The sequence below is a fragment of the Echiichthys vipera genome (genome assembly GCF_963691815.1).
Source record: "Echiichthys vipera genome assembly, chromosome: 14".
NCBI classification, from domain to species: domain Eukaryota; kingdom Metazoa; phylum Chordata; class Actinopteri; order Perciformes; family Trachinidae; genus Echiichthys; species Echiichthys vipera.
The window spans coordinates 4,410,734-4,430,883 of record NC_139839.1 but is presented as its reverse complement, the minus strand read 5'-3'; the positions used below and the strand labels follow the sequence as shown (position 1 = coordinate 4,430,883).

The 20,150-nt window shown below is 45.6% G+C and overlaps 1 protein-coding gene across 1 annotated transcript in view; it reads left to right on the top strand.

The window, feature by feature from the left end:
• Positions 1 to 10,804: 10,804 nt before the first annotated feature.
• Positions 10,805 to 20,150, top strand: part of klf5l (Kruppel like factor 5 like) — a 31,409-nt gene continuing 22,063 nt past the window's right edge. The window contains exon 1 of the mRNA XM_083926882.1: positions 10,805 to 11,056. Coding sequence (XP_083783008.1) covers positions 10,916 to 11,056 — 141 coding nt within the window. The 5' untranslated portion in view covers positions 10,805 to 10,915. The remainder of the gene's footprint in view (positions 11,057 to 20,150) is intronic.

Here is a 20,150-nt window from a genome sequence, read left to right as displayed (position 1 = left end):
GGTAGGTGTGATGAACCAAAAGCTTCAGATTGGCGTATTGGACTCGGAGGCCTCTTATTGACTGAGGGAGTAACCTGTGAACAACCTCTGATTGTTCTCAGGAATGACGCCTACGACGGTGTTTACCTTTCTTTAAAGGTAAGAGCTTAGGCATTGATCCGAGTAAACTCTGAGAAATGTTATACTTCATTACGTCAGGCGTCAGCAGTGTGTGCAGAGGTGAGACATTGTCAAGTTTAAGGTGGTGGGAGGAGGAGGCGGGACGAGGTATTTGTTTCACAGGTCAAAGAAGAGAAGAAGAACAGTTTTAAAGGGATAGTTCTGCTTTTTTTTAAATGAACTTGTTCCATTCACATTTAGCTGTGTGGTAATTGTGAGGGCCCTCTGCTGTCCTAGGTCCAGCTTTGTCTGTCTCTTTCTGTTCTCTGCAGGTATCTCAGGGCGCACTCACACTGTGCCTCCGTACGGTGACCAAACAGGTTTTACGGGTCAAGCCTAGTGCGTTTGACCAGTGTGAGTGTAACCGCACCGCGCATAACTGCGGCCAGCTGGCCGTCCACGGCCCGTTTGGGAGAGGTGGGCTTTAGTAAAGCACGTTTGCACGTGTACGAGCACGAGCGTGCGCACGTGTACGAGCACGAGGCCTACGGCGGCTCTGAGGTCATTTCCTGTGCGCCTGTTGGGACGTAGAAAAAAGAAGGAGGGACCATGCGCGGACATTTCAAACAATGGCGGTGAAAGGTTCACGTTGGTGTGAGACGGAGGTGGTTTTATTTTGAAGTTCTCTCCTCTCTGGCCCTGTCTTCCTGTCTGTGATCGTCTCCCTGGTCCTGATTTGTTCCACCTGTGTCGCCCTCACCAGCTGCGTCCTGTCTGTAATTAGTCTGTCTTTAAGTTCCCTGCACACTATAATATCTGCTAAGTAGCTGCAGGATGAAACTCATTAAACACACTTTCAAAAGTGTTTTCATTACACTTCTGCTTTTCATATGCAGTGAGAGGACACATGGTGACAAGCTACTGGGCGTCCCATGACAAAAACACACAAAACTACAAAAAACAAGAAACAAAACGATGAGAAAAAGACACAAAACGACTACAAAAAGACACAAAACACTACAAAGACACAAAACACTACAAAAACACACAAAACGACGAGAAAAAAGAAACAAAACGATGAGAAAAAAACACAAAATCCCTACAAAAAGAAACAAATCGACTACAAAGACACAAAACACTACAAAAACACACAAAACTACAAAAACACACAAAACACTACAAAATGACACAAAAAGACACAAAACGACGACAAAAAGACACAAAACTACGACAAAAAGACACAAAACGACGACAAAAAGACACAAAACGACTACAAAAGGAAACAAAACCACGACAAAAAGAAACAAAACCACGACAAAAAGACACAAAACGACCACAGAAAGACACAAAACGACCACAAAAAGACACAAAATGAAGACAAAAAGACACAAAATGACGACAAAAAGACACAAAACGACGACAAAAAGACACAAAACTACGACAAAAAGACACAAAACGACGACAAAAAGACACAAAACGACTACAAAAGGAAACAAAACCACGACAAAAAGAAACAAAACCACGACAAAAAGACACAAAACGACCACAGAAAGACACAAAACGACCACAAAAAGACACAAAACGACTACAAAAAGACACAAAACGACTACAAAAAGACACAAAATGACGACTAAAAGACACAAAACGACGATGAAACGTGTTTTTATCATCAAACACTGTTTTAGAAAAAAGGTTTCAACGTTCACATTTCTTCCTCACATGAGAACAGCTGGAGCCGACAGCAGCAATTCCTCACCACCTCCGTGCATTTTTCTCCTGTTTGTCATCAACTTCCTCTTATCGTCAAACCATCGACCACAACAAGTACACAAATACCTTTACCACAAGCCTCACCCTCAGGGCGCCCTCCCACTGTTCCTCCGTCCCGTGCCCCGTGCTTTAGGGTCCTTGTCCCCCCCTCCAGGCCCGTTTGTACTCACACTACCTGGGCCTCGGAGAATGCTTCTTGCTGCCTATACGTCATCACGCCGTAACACGTCACACGCATTGATGACGTCATGGCGATGCGTGGCTTTGTTTCCAGATCTTTCCGTAGACCTCGGAGTTTTTGTGCGTCTTGTCGACTGTTTTTGAATCTTTTCATCGACCAAATCTGCAGTAAACACTCCACCTCCGCATCACACCAACGTGAACCTTTCACCGCCATTGTTTGAAATGTCCGCGCATGGTCCCTCCTTCTTTTCTCTACGTCCCAACAGGCGCACAGGAAATGACCTCAGAACCGCCGTAGGCCTCGTGCTCGTACACGTGCGCACGCTCGTGCTCGTACACGTGCAAACGTGCTTTACAAAAGCCCATCTCTCCCAAACGGGCCGTGGACGGCAAGCGTGCCGCAGCTAGGCGCGGAGCGGTTGCTATTTTCAGTCATTTTGCAGGATAACCATCCTGAGTCAAAATGGCGGCAGCGTTGTAGACGGCGGTGGTCTGTGACACACTAAAGACATCCCAGAGTGTGGACGGAGAATTCCACACGTTGGTTTGACGGATGAGACAAAGTGACGACCGACGTCTCTTTCAGTGTTTCAGGACGTCCGTCGGGGCTTCGATGACTCGCTCGCTCCTGATATTCACGCCACTTCTTTGTGTCCGGTGCTCGACACTGCAGCACTTCTGTGTCAGGTGTTAGCGACCGAATGCTCCGTACTCCAATGAGTCCTGGTTCTCTTGAGTGGTGGTCGATGTCTGTGGCCTCCTCCTCGTGCAGCGTTTGACTCTGACAACAGTGATCGCTCATCATCTGGCCAAAGTCTAAGGTGGCGATCACGTGACTCCACCACCATCTGATTGGTTCCTGGTCCTTTTGTCTCTTGTTCACTTTTTTGTGTGCGGTGCTCGACACTGCTCCCACGATTTCAGGTGGTACTGCAGCGTTTGCTCCGTATCTGTACGCATCCGTGAGCTTTCAGGGTACGACAGAAATACGGAGGAGACGGACGCAGAGGACGCACAGAAGGCTGCGTCTCTAACGTAGAGCAGAAATGAGCCTTCGTCTGGAGATGGAGAATGTTCCGTACACCTCTAATACGTCCACTCCCAGTCTGGGTTTTCCACCGCTGTGACCACCTTACACCCATGTGGTACTGTCAGGAACAGGTCCACCTCGTCGTCCATTTACACGTCCATGATTTTCAACCACACAGCAACATCAGACACTCTGCTTCCTGTTTACATCGGCACGCACGTGCTCAGTGTACGCAGATTATTCTGCTACTGCACGGAGTTTAAGTTTTAGTTTTGATGAAAACGCCGTTTTAGGATGAAATCGTAGTCGTGCGGAGGAAGTCTTGCGAGCAGAGACCTGGAGGGCGTCAACCATCCGAGTGTGTCCTCACCTGCCCTCCGCGTAATAACAACACACCGCTGCTGGAGAGAGAAGAGAGGAATGCGGTGTGTCCTGTAACTTCTCTCTCTCATCCTCTACTATTAGACAATAAAGCATGAGAAACCGCAACGAATACGCCTTCCCTTTCCTCCGCATCTGTCTTTTGCATCCCCTCTTTCTCTTTCTATGTCTTTGTGTGCCCTTTGTTTACTCTGTCCTTTTATACAAACGTTACAAAAGCACACGCGCAGATCCCAATTGAGTAAAAGGAAAGTGGTTCTACCGGTTCTGCCTTTGTCCCGAGCTGCAGCCTGTTGTTGTTGTTGTTGTTGCGGAGAATCATCCCCCGTATCACGTCACTCCATCTCGTATTCAAGTCGGTTCCATGTAAGAAAATAGAAGATAACACAAAGCAGATGTATGCGTTACAGTAGGTCAGAGACAGTTAAACAGAGCCTGTGTCAATAAATCAGACAGGGGTGGAGAAAGGAACACGCCCGCAGCGAGAGTCTATACTTACAGGTTTTGTTGTGACAGGCGTTCGGGGTTGTTTCTCTTCCAGATGCAATATTACAAATAATCTGTTGAACTAAACCTGAATTTCTCTTCAACTGAGCCTCCCCATGTCTGCGTGGGTTTTCTCCGGGTTCTCCGGTTTCCTCGCACAGTCCAAAGACGTGCAGGTGTTCGGTTCATTGATGACTCTAAATCACCCGTAGGTGTGAATGGTTGTCTGTCTCTGTTCGTCTCTATGTGTCCTGTGATAGACTGGCGTCCCGTCCAGGGTGGACCCCGCCTCACGCCCGATGTCAGCTGGGATCGATGTCAGCTGGGATTGACTCCAGCGACCCCGACAGAGACAAGAGGCTGAAGATGAATGAATGAAAAAACAGAGGCCAAATCAGCGCGTAACGCATTTCAAAGTCAACAAAATCACCTTTAGAAGCCACTCGTCACCATGAATGAAGTGATTTCAGCCCAAAACTGACATTCACAGATGCCTTTTGACTCTAAATGCGCCCTCCCACTGTGCCTCCGTCCCGTGCCCCGTGCTTTAGGGTCCTTGTTCCCCCCTCCAGGCCCGTTTGTACTCACACTACCTGGGCCTCGGAGAATGCTTCTTGCTGCCTATACGTCATCACGCCGTAACACGTCACACGCATTGATGACGTCATGGCGATGCGTGGCTTTGTTTCCAGATCTTTCCGGTTTTCTCCTGGTTATCCGGTTTCCTCCCACAGTCCAAAGACGTGCAGGTGTTCGGTTCATTGATGACTCTAAATCACCCGTAGGTGTGAATGGTTGTCTGTCTCTGTTCGTCTCTATGTGTCCTGTGATAGACTGGCGTCCTGTCCAGGGCGGACCCCGCCTCACGCCCGATGTCAGCTGGGATCGGCTCCAGCCCCCCACGACCCCGACAGGGACAACAGGTCGAAGATGAATGAATGAATGAACATTGCAAATGTAAAACTTTAGCTCTGAAAAAGGAAACCCTCGTTAATGACTCATCAGAGCCACAGATGGGGCCGAGCCGATCCCGTCTGCATCTCTAATCACAACTCCTCATCCCTGTCTTCAGCAGACTCCCTCTGAGCCACCATCCATATATTCATTCATTCATTCACCTTCAACCGCTTGTCCCTGTCGGGGTCGCGGGGGGCTGGAGCCGATCCCAGCTGACATCGGGCGTGAGGCGGGGTCCACCCTGGACAGGACGCCAGTCTATCACAGGGCAACCATCCGTGTATAATATATTATAATAATATTAATATAGCTGAGCTCTGTGCCACAGCATCAGTGCAACGCTCAGGTTAAAGTCACTGCCCCAAACTTTTGAAGATGAATGAATGAATGAATGTTTGATATTCTCCGCTACAACTTGAAATACGGTTCTGGAGGTTTAAATAAAGGTGTGTATGACGGGTTATCCCCCTCCGCTGTCTAAAAAGACTGAAACTTGTGCCTTTCTAGCCATTTTCACAGCAGACATTTTAAATCTCTACGTTTTGTTATTTCACATGACAAACTGTAAAGGTACCTTTCAATACGAATAGTTTTCCAGTGACTCGCTGTGATATTTCAGTCGTTACAACCCTCTCAGTTGGAACCACCTGTGTCAGCCTGTCGTCATAGTACACGCTGTTCACTCTGTTAGTACGAGATGAAATATGTTTGAGGTGTCACGCTTCACTGGAAATAGGATTCAGGCCAAGTTGGGAGTCAACCAAATCAGTCAACCCATCCACTGAACGGTCTGATTGCGATTTAACCTCTTGGGCAACTGCTAACACTTCGGGCTTTTCCGGTTTAGCCGGTAAATAGTCGGGTTTAAAACTAGCAATGACTGTTACACTGCACTGTGGACTCATGGTTTGTGTTATTTTATGTTTTTAGCTTTAATATTAAATTGCGGCGTTGTCAATGCTGACATTATTAGTGCCTGTGTAACGTTATCCGGTGTCTGTGAGGGCTCATGTTAGGTAACGTTAGCATGATACAATCTGTTCCCTCACAACTCTGTAGCTAGCTAAACATCAGGCTATACATTTTATACATTTCGTTCGGGTTCGAGGTTAGGATTAAGGAAAAAATAACAGACGGGGTCCGATGTTCCCCGGTCACATACAAAGCGGGGAAAATCGAACTTGGGGAACATAGGTACGCTCCCCCTGACACTGATATTAGCCTCATTTCCCTCACAACTCTGTAACTAGCTAACGTTAGCCCGATACAATCTGTTCTCTCACAAATCTGTAGCTAGCTAATGTTAGCCTAATACAATCGTTGCCCCCCAACTCTGTAGCTAGCTAACATTAGCCTAATACAATTGTTGCCTCTCAACTCTGAAGCTAGCTAACATTAGCCTAATACAATCGTTGCCTCCCAACTCTGTAGCTACCTAGCCTTAGCCTAGTACAATCTGTTCTCTCACAACTCTGTAGCTAGCTAACAGTAGCCTGATACGGGGTCATCCCTATGTTCCCCTGGTCCTGTGTTCCCCAGTAGCATAAGCCTCTGCCTCCACTGATTTAATTCAGCATTTTGTTCGGGTTAGGGAAAAAACAACAGACTGGGGAACATAGGATCCTTTCTGTGGAAAGCGAGGAACATACAAAGCGGGGAACATCGAACCCGGGGAACTTAGGTACAATCTGTTCTCTCACAACTCTGTAGCTAGCTAACATTAGCCTAATACAATGGTTGCCTCTCAACTCTGTAGCTAGCTAACATTAGCCTAATACAATGGTTGCCTCTCAACTCTGTAGCTAGCTAACATTAGCCTAATACAATCTGTTCACTCACAACTCTGTAGCTAGCTAACATTAGCCGGATCACCAGTATAAAACATTGACATTTTCAAATCCAATCAAAAATAGGCTAAACTGAATCACTGAATATCAAAAGTTAGAGCACAAATTAAATCAATATACTCTTTTTTTTTTTCATTAACACCAGATACTGAAGGTAAGACTGCAGTTTCCGTGGGGGGGGGGGGGGGGGGGTGTGACTTAAGGACTCGACTCGACTTGCCTAAATAAAATTATGAAGTATTTCTTGAGACTTGGACCAAATGAGTCCGACAAGTCTGCTTACGTGTATCATTGTAACTGAAGCAGTGTGCTGCAGGGGCGGTGAGCAAACAAACTCCGTGGAGCTACATTTTAATCCTGGGAGTGAGTGCTTCATACTCAAAGACTGTGGGTGGGGTATAATTTGAAAGTCATTACACATGGTATGATTATGTATGTTTAATATACGTATGACAAAAAAGCTGAGCAGATTTAAAGAGCTGTTATTAAATCTTAATCATCGAAAGTGTAGCTGATAAATCTGGTTCTGTGGCTCCGATCTGTCTATACCCTGAAACACAGAGGCCAAATCAGTGCGTGAAGCATTTCAAAGTCAACAAAATCACCTTTAGAAGCCACTCGTCACCCTGAATGAGGACATTTCAGCCCAAAACTGACATTCACAGAAGCCTTTGGACTCTAAAGGCGCCCTCCCACTGTGCCTCCGTCCCGTGCCCCGTGCCTTAGGGTCCTTGTCCCCCCCTCCAGGCCCGTTTGTACTCACACTACCTGGGCCTCGGAGAATGCTTCTTGCTGCCTATACGTCATCACGGCGTAACACGTCACACGCATTGATGACGTCATGGCGATGCGTGGCTTTGTTTCCAGATCTTTCCGTAGACCTCGGAGTTTTTGTGCGTCTTGTCGACTGTTTTTGAATCTTTTCATCGACCAAATCTGCAGTAAACACTCCACCTCCGCATCACACCAACGTGAACCTTTCACCGCCATTGTTTGAAATGTCCGGGCATGGTCCCTCCTTCTTTTTTCTATGTCCCAACAGGCGCACAGGAAATGACCTCAGAACCGCCGTAGGCCTCGTGCTCGTACACGTGCTCACGCTCGTGTTCGTACACGTGCAAACGTGCTTTACTAAAGCCCACCTCTCCCAAACGGGCCATGGATGGCAAGCGTGCCGCTCCTAGACGCGGTACGGTTGCACTCACACTGGTCAAAGGAACCAGACTTTAGCCGTGAAGTACTGACACATGGTGGTGTAGTTGTTAGCACTGTTGCCTGACAGCGAGAAGGTTCCAGGTTCGCATCCGGGGCCCTTCTGTGTGGAGTTTGCATGTTGTCCCCGTGTCTGCGTGGGTTTTCTCCGGGTTCTCCGGTTTCCTCCCACAGTCCAAAGACGTGCAGGTGTTCGGTTCATTGATGACTCTAAATCACCCGTAGGTGTGAATGGTTGTCTGTCTCTGTTCGTCTCTATGTGTCCTGTGATAGACTGGCGTCCTGTCCAGGGTGGACCCCGCCTCACGCCCGATGTCAGCTGGGATCAGCTCCAGCCCCCCGCGACCCCGACAGGGACAAGAGGATGAAGATGAATGAATGAATGAAAGTATTGACAGATGCACTAACCCATAGTTTTTTGATCTTTTTATGGGATTTATACACATAAAGAAAAGTAAAGCTCAGCAGAAAGCCAAGATTGCAGATAGACCCGGACCCCCCCCCCCCGCTGGGTTGGGTGGTATTTTTAGCAGTCTGTATATCAGCCCTCCTGGAATTCCTCCCATCGACAGTTGTTCAACCTGCACATTGTCCCAGCTCTTCTATCACGTGTCACTCATGTTCCACTGTGGTGTAATTATACTCTGCAAGTATGCGGGCCAACCAGTGGGACCAACTCGACGGGATCAGAAACGTTCCTGTTGTTATATTCAGTATAAACAGAGTTTGAGTTTTCTCACGGTTCGTACTCAACGCTCGTAGGCCTCGGCTTTGACAGCACACAGAATGTTCCAGTCAGGTTTGACGAGGACATTACCACCTGTTATTACAACGCGCTGAACCTCCCGTTATGTTGAGAAAGTGCCGCAAATTGTCTGACAAACCGGTATAATAACTATTTACATATTCACTTATCATACATGCTGCTTAACATGCAATTACAATTCAGTTCGGTTTGATTTACAGTGTCAAATCATAACCAAAGTGATCTCAGGACACTTTACAGAGTAGGTAAAGACCACACTCTATGACTTATTTATGATTTACAGAGACCCAACAATTCCCCCGTAGAGTACGGTGGCAACGCAAACCTTCACTATAACAGACAGGAACGTCAGACAGACCCAGCTCTGTGGAGGACGCACATCTGTCTGCACCGGAGAGAGGAAGAGAAGGAGAGAGAGAGAGAGAAAAGACGAACACACTTCCAGTAACTATAATAATATCTATAGTTATGTGAATGTGACTTATATTTTATGGCAGTTAATACAGCAGAACAGCAGGAACAAGCACAGCTAAGGTGATAGATTATAACAGCAGCAGGAAGCGTCATGCAGGACCACGGCAGCAGGCACCACCACCATCAGCAGAGACCTACACACAGGACCACGGCAGCAGGCACCACCACCATCAGCAGAGACCTGCACACAGGACCACGGCAGCAGGCACCACCACCATCAGCAGAGACCTGCACACACACAGGACCAAGGCAGCAGGCACCACCACCATCAGCAGAGACCTGCACACAGGACCACGGCAGCAGGCACCACCACCATCAGCAGAGACGACAAAACACAGGACCACGGCAGCAGGCACCACCATCATCAGCAGAGACCTGCACACAGGACCACGGCAGCAGGCACCACCACCATCAGCAGAGACCTGCACACAGGACCACGGCAGCAGGCACCACCACCATCAGCAGAGACCTGCACACAGGACCACGGCAGCAGGCACCACCACCATCAGCAGAGACCTGCACACAGGACCACGGCAGCAGGCACCACCACCATCAGCAGAGACCTGCACACGCACCGTGACTAGAGCTTCATCATGAACATGCAACACACACACATTCTCTGTGTGTGTGCACGTGATTATTAAAGAGAGTGTGCAGCTCCTGCTCAGAGAGGGTTACTGCTGCTGCTGGTTCCTCTGTCCCCCAGCGTGCGGCTGAATAACAGTTTGAAGTGCGTGCACGCCCTCAGCTTTAGCAGCATGACTCATTTATTTCTCTTTGTGTGACGCTCGGTTATTCAACTCATGCAAACAAATCTCAGACTCATGAAAGATGACCAGGAAGAGAGGAAGTTTAATAAAGTCAGAGTCAAAGTCTGTACAACACAGCGACTGTAGTTACAGTATATATACTTCATCTCATCTCATCTTCAGCCTCTGATCCGGGGTCGGATCTCAGGGGCAACAGCTCCAGCAGGGGACCCCAAACTTCCCTTTCCCGGGCCACATTAACCAGCTCTAACTGGGGGATCCTGAGGCGTTCCCAGGCCAGTGTGGAGATCTAATCTCTCCACCTGGTCCTGGGTCTTCCCCGAGGCCTCCTCCCAGCTGTAACAAATATATCACAAAATCTAAACTAGCTATAAAAATGTTGGCACGCTGGCTTTCATCAGTGTGTGTGTGTGTGTGTGTGTTTGTGTGTGTATACCTGTGTTTATGTGTGTGTTTTTATGTGTTTTAGTGTGTGTGTGTGTGTGTGTGTGTGTGTGTTTTTTGTGAGTATATGTGTGTGTGTATGTGTGTGTTTGTTTTTTTGTGTGTGTGTGTTTTTGTGTGAGTATACGTGTGTGTATGCCTGTGTTTGTATCTGTGTGCATGTGTGTTTTTATTGTGTGTATGTGTGTGTTTTTCCGTGTGTGTGTGTGATACAGTTGCCTCTCCTTCCTCCCCTGCAGTCGCTCAGGTGAGTCCCGCCCCCTCCTCGCAGCTGATTGGCCCTCAGCTCTCATCCTCTGCTCCGATTGGTCGCGCCGCGCGTCTCAGGTAACAGCTCCGCGCATGAGCTCAGGTGCAGCCCTACCTGTGCGCCAGAACAGCGGGGAGGGCTGCGGGATAACCACGCAGCTGTAGCACAGTAATAACCCTGTGTGCGCGTTACAACCCCGCACTCACCACAAGCTCCACCGGCCTGTTCGTGAAGGTGAGACCCGCGATGGCAGCGAGGGTAGGACCGGCCATGAACCCGCCGCACACCACCGAGGAACGGCAGGTTTTCACGCAGCTGAAGCCGGTGAGGATGCCGGGGGCGGACGGCGCTGAGGACGCGTCCGTGTTCGAGGACGTCAAACCCGGGGTGAGAGTCTCCGCCGAGCCGCTGAGGACGGCCGGGCTCCCGGTGACCCGGAGCTCCGGCCTGTCCTCGGGTCTCTTCTGCTTTAGCTTCACTCCCGCAGACAAAGGGCTGCAGCTGCGGCTCCAGGCGGACACATCACAAACCTGATCTAAGCCGAGCTGCTTAACCCGGGTTAAAGTCCTGCACGCACACCTGACAGGGTAGGAAGTGCAGGTAAAGTTCACCTGCGGCGGCCGGAGGCAGCTCCGCACGGTGTTCAGATCCGGGTTACACACTTTATTTCTATTTGGTTTGCACTTGTTGTTGTTAGTGTGTGTGTGTGTGTGTGTGTGTGTGTGTGTGTGTGTGTGTGTGTGTGTGTGTGTGTGTGTGTGTGTGCGTGTGTGTGTGTGTTGTTTTTCAGAGGTTATAACAAAATGGCTTTAAAGCAGTTTCCGTCACTGTTAACGTGACAAACTCTTTATATTTTAATTTTTCCTTATTTTTAGTAATTTTTCTTTCTCTATTCTTTATTTAATTATTTATATGACTATAATTATAATTTATGCTATTTTTAATTTAATTTTTTTTAGTATTTTTTATTCTATCTCTATTATTTATTTAATTATTCATATTACTATATTTATAATAATATTCTAAATATAGTAATATAGTATAATGTTTAATATTATCATTTTTATTATTATTATTAAATTATAAGTATAGTAATATAAATAATAATAGAGAAAGAAAAAAAATTACCAAAAATAGAGAAAAAATAAATAAAAAATAGCATAAATTATAATTATAGTCATATAAATAATTAAATAAAGAATAGAGAAAGAAAATGAGAAAGAAACAAAATACTAAAAATAAGGAAAGAAATGGCAATGATAGTATTTTATTTATTTCTCTATTATTTATTATTTATATTACTATAATAATATAATTATAATAATATTATGAAATATAATAATATACTAAAATGTTCAATATTATTATTTTTTATTATAATCATTTATATTTTATTAATTTTTTTATTTGAGGCTATTTAACAGGAGAAGACGCCAAAAACACTGATCTTGTAAAAACAAAAAAAAGCTTAATTTACCCTCTGATCTCTGTCATCGGAGCGGGGGCTCCTTAAAAAACTTTATTTAAACTTCTTTTGCCAGAAAAAAAACACATAAACAAAGTTTTAGTTATGGGGAAGAAACAATAATCCTAGTTGTTTAAGTTAACGTGCAGATAAAGACGCGAACGTGCCGTCAGGGACGGGACAGAAGGGGTTTGAACCGCCGTCAACAAACAGAATTTATATCCTCGAGCTTCTTAAACGATGATTTGACTCCAGTCTGCTTCTAACTGTAACTCACATGAACGTGGAAGACACAGTTTACTCCATTTTACAGAAAATCATCTTCTCACTTCATTTAGAAAAGTATTTTTTTCCTGTACGACTGACCCTGCTGTGCGTGTGTTTACCACCAACCACAACAACAACAACACCAACAAAAACAAATGCAAGTGTGCCCGTTTAAAAGACTTTGTGCGCGTGAAACCGTGTTAATATCGTGAACCAGGTTAATCGCGACGGGAGGTTTTCCTGCCGACCTCCATGTATTTTGGTTATTACACACAGTTTGGTCAGGGAAGGAGCGTAAACACATAATTATGGAGTTTAGCGACACTTTATTGTGACATTTATATCACAATAAATATATTTAACCAAGAACTACACAATCAGACATGTTCCAGCTTGAACTTCATGTGTAGTTTTTGGTTTAGACGTCTTTATTGGTGATGTTGGATGCTGAAACGTTACTCTACCGTCCTTCCACGGCTAAATTACATGTAGCTACATGCTAACACTAGGGTAGGCGGCATCATGGCTGCTGATGTTAACTTATCCTCGTTGTGTAATTTTTGGTTTAAACGCCTTTTTTGGTTGTTTTTGACGGTGAAGTTGCTGCAAAAATGTTACTCCACAGTCACAGCTAACTAGGCTACATGTAGCTACATGCTAGCACCAGAGGAGGCGGCATCATGGCTGCTGATGTTAAGTTAGCTTCATTTTCAGATCTCATTCCTGCTGGAACTTGTTTGATTGTGTCATTTTTGGTTCAAACGCCTTCATTGGTCGTTTTTGACGAAGTTGATGTGAAAATGTTAATCCACAGTCACAGCTAACTAGGCTACATGTAGGTACATGCTAACACCAGAGGAGGCGGCATCATGCCTGCTGATGTTAAGTTAGCTTCATTTTCAGATCTCATTCCTGCTGGAACTTGTTTGATTGTGTCATTTTTGGTTCAAACGCCTTCATTGGTCGTTTTTGAAGAAGTTGCTGCGAAAATGTTACTCCACAGTCACAGCTAACTAGGTCACATGTAGCTACATGCTAACACTAGGGGAGGCAGCATCATGGCTGCTGATGTTGTTAAGTTAGCTTCATTTTCAGATCTTATTCCTGCTGGAACTTTGGTTTAAACGCCTTCATTGGTCGTTTTTGACGGAAGAAGTTGCTGCGACAATGTTACTCCACAGTCACCGCTAACTAGATTACATGTAGCTACATGCTACGCTTATAGTCCGTCTAAAGCCGCCTGTTGCGTGTTGCTGAAGCCTAAGTGCCTTTATAAATATTATATATAACATTTAACCAAAAATTACACAATCAGACATGTTCCAGCTTGAACTTCATGTGTAGTTTTTGGTTTAGACGTCTTTATTGGTGATGTTGGATGCTGAAACGTTACTCTACCGTCCTTCCACGGCTAAATTACATGTAGCTACATGCTAACACTAGGGTAGGCGGCATCATGGCTGCTGATGTTAACTTATCCTCATTGTGAAATTTTTGGTTTAAACGCCTTTTTTGGTCATTTTTGACGGTGAAGTTGCTGCGAAAATGTTACTCCACAGTCACAGCTAACTAGGCTACATGTAGCTACATGCTAACACCAGAGGAGGCGGCATCATGGCTGCTGATGTTAAGTTAGCTTCATTTTCAGATCTAATTCCTGCTGGAACTTGTTTGATTGTGTCATTTTTGGTTCAAACGCCTTCATTGGTCGTTTTTGACGAATTTGATGTGAAAATGTTAATCCACAGTCACAGCTAACTAGGCTACATGTAGCTACATGCTAACACCAGAGGAGGCGGCATCATGGCTGCTGATGTTAGCTTCATTTTCAGATCTAATTCCTGCTGGAACTTGTTTGATTGTGTCATTTTTGGTTCAAACGCCTTCATTGGTCGTTTTTGAAGAAGTTGCTGCGAAAATGTTACTCCACAGTCACAGCTAACTAGGTCACATGTAGCTACATGCTAACACTAGGGGAGGCAGCATCATGGCTGCTGATGTTGTTAAGTTATCCTCATTTTCAGATCTTATTCCTGCTGGAACTTTGGTTTAAACGCCTTCTTTGGTCGTTTTTGAAGGAAGAAGTTGCTGCGACAATGTTACTCCACAGTCACCGCTAACTAGATTACATGTAGCTACATGCTACGCTTATAGTCCGTCTAAAGCCGCCTGTTGCGTGTTGCTGAAGCCTAAGTGCCTTTATAAATATTAAATATAACATTTAACCAAAAATTACACAATCAAACATGTTCCAGCTTGAACTTCATGTGTAGTTTTTGGTTTAGACGTCTTTATTGGTGATGTTTGATGCTGAAACGTTACTCTACCGTCCTTCCACGGCTAAATTACATGTAGCTACATGCTAACACTAGGGTAGGCGGCATCATGGCTGCTGATGTTAACTTATCCTCGTTGTGTAATTTTTGGTTTAAACGCCTTTTTTGGTCATTTTTGACGGTGAAGTTGCTGCGAAAATGTTACTCCACAGTCACAGCTAACTAGGCTACATGTAGCTACATGCTAACACCAGAGGAGGCGGCATCATGGCTGCTGATGTTAAGTTAGCTTCATTTTCAGATCTAATTCCTGCTGGAACTTGTTTGATTGTGTCATTTTTGGTTCAAACGCCTTCTTTGGTCGTTTTTGACGGAAGAAGTTGTTGCGAAAATGTTACTCCACAGTCACAGCTAACTAGCTTACATGTAGCTACACGCTATGCTCTTGTGTAGTTTTTGGTTTAGAAGTCTTTATTGGTGATGTTTGATGCTGAAACGTTACTCTACTGTCCTTCCACTGCTAAATTACATGTAGCTACATGCTAACATCAGGGGAGGCGGCATCATGGCTGCTGATGTTAACTTATCCTCATTTTCAGATCTTATTCCTGCTGGAACTTTGGTTTAAACGCCTTCGTTGGTCGTTTTTGACGGAAGAAGTTGCTGCGAAAATGTTTCTCCACAGTCACCGCTAACTAGCTTACATGTATCTACATGCTAACATCAGAGGAGGCAGCATCATGGCTGCTGATGTTAAGTTATCCTCATTTTCAGATCTTATTCCTTCTGGAACTTGTTTGATTGTGTCATTTTTGGTTTAAACGCCTTCTTTGGTCGTTTTTGACGGAAGAAGTTGCTGCAAAAATGTTAGTCACCGCTAACCAGGTTACATGTAGCTACATGCTATGCTTATAGGCCGTCTAAAGCCGTCTGTTGCGTGTTGCTGAAGCCTAAGTGCCGACAGGTCTAGCGGGTATTGACTAGCATCAACTCGTGTCATGTTTTAGCAGGGTTGTGCCTAATCCATGGCAGAAAAGTAGAAATACAAAAGGACAAACGACGCTTTGTGGCCTCCTTTGTTACATATGAAACAGCAGAGACACGACAGCTGCATCCAAGTCAAACTGCTGTGAATTGTTCTGTACGCGGACGGAGCGCAAACAGAAACCAGAAGCCTCGTTAGCCTCCGGTGCTGAGCTTGGCCTTCTGCCAGGTGTTTGGTAAACAGGCAGCGGACCCTGAGACCTGGGGCTGAACCACCGCTCCGTGGCCACCAGCGCAGAGCCCCCGGTGGACTCTACAGGTTAAACGTGTTTGTTTACTCTTGGTGCTCTTCTTAATTTAGCCTTTTCTATTCTGGTCACGCTCGTGCACGTGGATCCACACAAAGCATCGTGCGTGGAGTTCTGTAGTCCGGGCTCACGCTGTTGATTTTCATGCAAAGGCGGAATGAAAGCCGTCAAGTGACGCCTGCGGAGGTTTTGAACTGACTTTATTGGCATTGTCGACTGGACAGGTCAGTCCCAATGTTTCTGCACATGTCTGATCACAGTGTGCAGCCACTTCCATCTATACCAGGGGTCTGCAGCCTTTACTATCAAAAGAGCCACTTTGCCTTTTTGTCTTCCACCAGATAAAATTTGTCTGGAGCCGCAAAACATGTTTGATGCATTAATTCTTAATGCTCTGGAAGTTATTTGAACTTTAAATACTAAGAATCATTGACCACTTTACCAACGACCCCATGGAAGCAGCGAGCAGTTTGTAAAGGCTGATACGTAGTCGCCACATGAAAATTAAAGTTATTTCATATGTGACCTGTTGAAGGAAGCTAGCTTGTTTTGTTTAGGTGGCGGATTCTTTGCCTGTGCGTTCTGAGTTTCCCATGAAAGCGTTGATGCAAAAGGTGCTGTTGTGGGAATTTTGGATCGTTGTAATTCGTAGTTTTGTGCGGTCAGACGCAGTTCAGTGTCTCCTCTGTTGAACCTGATCATGTGACCGGTGCAGAGCTCGTTTGTGCTAAATGGAGAACGTAAATAACTGCCTCATGACGGTGTAATGGCAGATCTGTGCTTCTGTACATCCTGTTTCTGTAGATAGCTCAGGACTGTTTTTATGGCCTATGTGGACCCTGTTTTAGAGACCTTGGCCTATGTGGACCCTGTTTTAGAGACCTTGGACTGTGTGGACCCTGTTTTAGAGACCTTGGCCTGTGTGGACCCTGTTTTAGAGACCTTGGCCTGTGTGGACCCTGTTTTAGAGACCTTGGCCTGTGTGGACCCTGTGTTAGAGACCTTGGCCTGTGTGGACCCTGTTTTAGAGACCTTGGCCTGTGTGGACCCTGTGTTAGAGACCTTGGCCTGTGTGGACCCTGTGTTAGAGACCTTGTGATGAGAGAGGTTCAGAGGGGGGTTGTAATGTCTAAGGTGTGTTTTTTTTGTCTAAAGACGTCACCCAACCAAGGCTTAGCTCGTTCTGTCTGTGACCTTGTGACCCTGTCTGTCTGGATGGGGGGGTCTCCTCTCCTCCTTAAAAAGGCTGAGCACCAGTGGGCTCGGGGTCATTCCTGCTAAACTCTGAGCCTTGTGAGGACGCAGGGGTGAACGTTTTTCTATCTGCAGAGGAAAATACTTTGTCAAAATAAACCACGGAGAAAAAGCTGATCCTGTTTGTTGATCTTTGTTAAATCTTTGATATCTTCGTCAAAGAATAGAGTATAATCGAATGTTTTCACACCATAATCAGGACGGGAGTAGATCCTGAAGCGTGGACTCATTCAAGAATAGTTCTGAATCGAATCGTGAGGCTCCCAAAGATTCCCACCCCTATAAAACAATAAGCTCAAAGGCTGAATCCACAGCCGCTGAGCCGTAGTTAATCTGTCGTCATGTAGAAAACCCACTGTTCACCTTCTCTGCTTATCTCGCTGCAGATAAATGCAAGAAGTCAAGTCTTTTATGGCCTAAATGATCTGGTTTTAGCGCTCGTGGGATTCCATGAATCAAACCCTGGCAGGTTTTAGTCGATCATTAACTGGAGCATCATGGGACACAACGTTGCCTCGTTTGCGTGACAGTCCTCTGACAGTCAGCAGTGTCGAGCTGCGTCCACGTCCTTTAAACAGGAGAAGCATCAGGCGACGCTTCCTCTCTGCAGCCGTGGGGTTTTTGCGCCACTCTTGACAAAATGTCCCAACATTAACCTGCTGCTCATCTCGTGTCTCATTGCTGCAACATGCTTTGCTTGATGAGACGCACAATAGTCAGCCCTCGGGCGATGTAACGCTTCACCTGACGTGCTCTCGCTCCACCGTGAATGTGCATATAACACATTCCTCACAGGTCCCTCGGGTCTGGTTCTGTCAGTCAATCCTCTTTCTTCTCCGGGCTACAGTTTAGTTTCAAACACAGGGTTTCCCACTTCCCCCCTCTCTGAGACATGCCTTTGTCTTGGTGTTTTTTTGAAAGAGCGTTTAACTGAGCCGTTGTCGTGACAGCAGTATGTTGCCCGACCTGTCTGAGCAGGGCCCGCATCTCCATTAGGCTGCCTCGAGGCAAGAGGGAGGATGACAAAGGCCGACCTCATGAGAAAGTCACAGCAGCGAGCAGTGAAAGGCCTCCGAACGCTCGTCACATGCAGGTGTCTTTTATCAGTGTTTGTGTTTGACAGACGTTTTCCACAGTTGTTTGTTTGTGAGGAGAAGCTCAATCTTCAGAAAATGGAGGGAAATGAAATGCTTTAACTCTTAAATATGTGACGTTTAAGCTGCCAAACGCTCCACCATGTTTGATGAGCTTGTTGTTGTGAGCTATATTTCCTGAAAACAGCTTGAGAAAGTGAACCGCACATTGAAGTTGCAGCCTGCAGAACCAAAACAATGAGCCGAAAGAGTTCTGCAGAGCTGGAGGGAACCGCAGTGGGCTGAAAAACATTCAGTGTACATGCAGTTAAAAAACCCGATTATACTCGGGTTAAGGGCAGAATCCGGGTTCTCTAACATCATGTAAACACCGTACCCCGGGTAAATCAGAGGTCTCCTACCCCGGTTAACAGACCCAGAGAGCTCCTTCAGTACCTGATTATTCGAGCCGTTTGTGTCCTGGTTGTGTCCAAAAGTCGGCCATTTTCCCCACGCTTGTGATTGATTGACATGATTACGTTTTATAAGTTTCTTGAAATGTCATGTTTTTAAATATGCAAATGAGGCGTTCTCTTGTGAAATATGAGCTAATAAGCAACATTTTCTAGAACTTGCCTCGTTCGTTTGACATATTAGAGCCAGAGGTTATGACATACGCCTCTGTTTTTATGAACCAGATGTTTCATAAATGACGCTGTGAATGATGTAAGAACATTTTGAGACACTAACTAATAGAGATCAGCGTGAAACATCCCCGGGTGATTATTGACATCAAGACGAATCATATCTGAGCAAATGAGGCGTTATTTAATGCAAACTTTAGATGAAGTTAGGAGAAATCTACAGACAAAATGTCATAAAATAAGTGTATTTTGCAAAGTTGACTGATGCATGAAAAGAGGAACTGAAGATACTAATCTTGTTCAACCTTCTTTGAGGTGTTGTGATGGTTGGAACATTTCGTGACCTTGAAAACTCTCAAACTGCTGCGTTTGTGTTTGTTAATGCAGCGAGCAAACAGTGAAGCCGGTTTTATAATCCGAACCACGCCGGTGTAAAACATATGCCGGTGTAAATCATATGCCTGACCCGTTTCAGGGACGTAAAAACCCACAGTGACTATTTAAGGCAGGGGTGTCAAACTCCAATTCACAGTGGGCCAAATTTAAAAACTGGGATAAAGTTGCGGGTCAAACTCAATATTTACTAAAAAACAAAGAGTGCAAATGTGCATGTGCTCCTTCTCTCCAGATGTGTAACGTTGAATCTTTCCAGTGCAGCTCCTTGGTCTTGTCGTGGTGTTTCTTCTGTTTGATTCTTTGGTTACAGCCACGGTGAAAAACAGCTCTTTACCTTCAGACACAGATCATCTGCTGAAAGCTCCTGTCCTCCATCTTTCTTTGGGTCGTTTCTGTGGTGTTTTGCGTCTGTTTTTAGTAATTTTGTCACGTTTTTGTGGTGTTTTGCGTCTGTTTTTAGTAATTTTGTCACGTTTTTGTGGTGTTTTGCGTCTGTTTTTAGTAATTTTGTCACGTTTTTGTGGTGTTTTGCATCTGTTTTTAGTCAAACAGCTCTTTACCTTCATACACAGATCATCTGCTGAAAGCTGCTGTCCTCCATCTTTCTTTGGGTCGTTTTTGGGGAGGGGTGGATTCAGTGTGTCTGCAGAGACTGGTAGCATGGATGCTCATGTGTGTGAACAGAAAAGTAGACGTGGATGTGCTTTATACTCGCGGGCCAGCTCTCAGAGAACCTTGATATGATCTTAGGGGACAAATATAATTACACCGCGGGCCTGATTTGGCCCACGGGCCTGAGTTTGACACCCCTGAT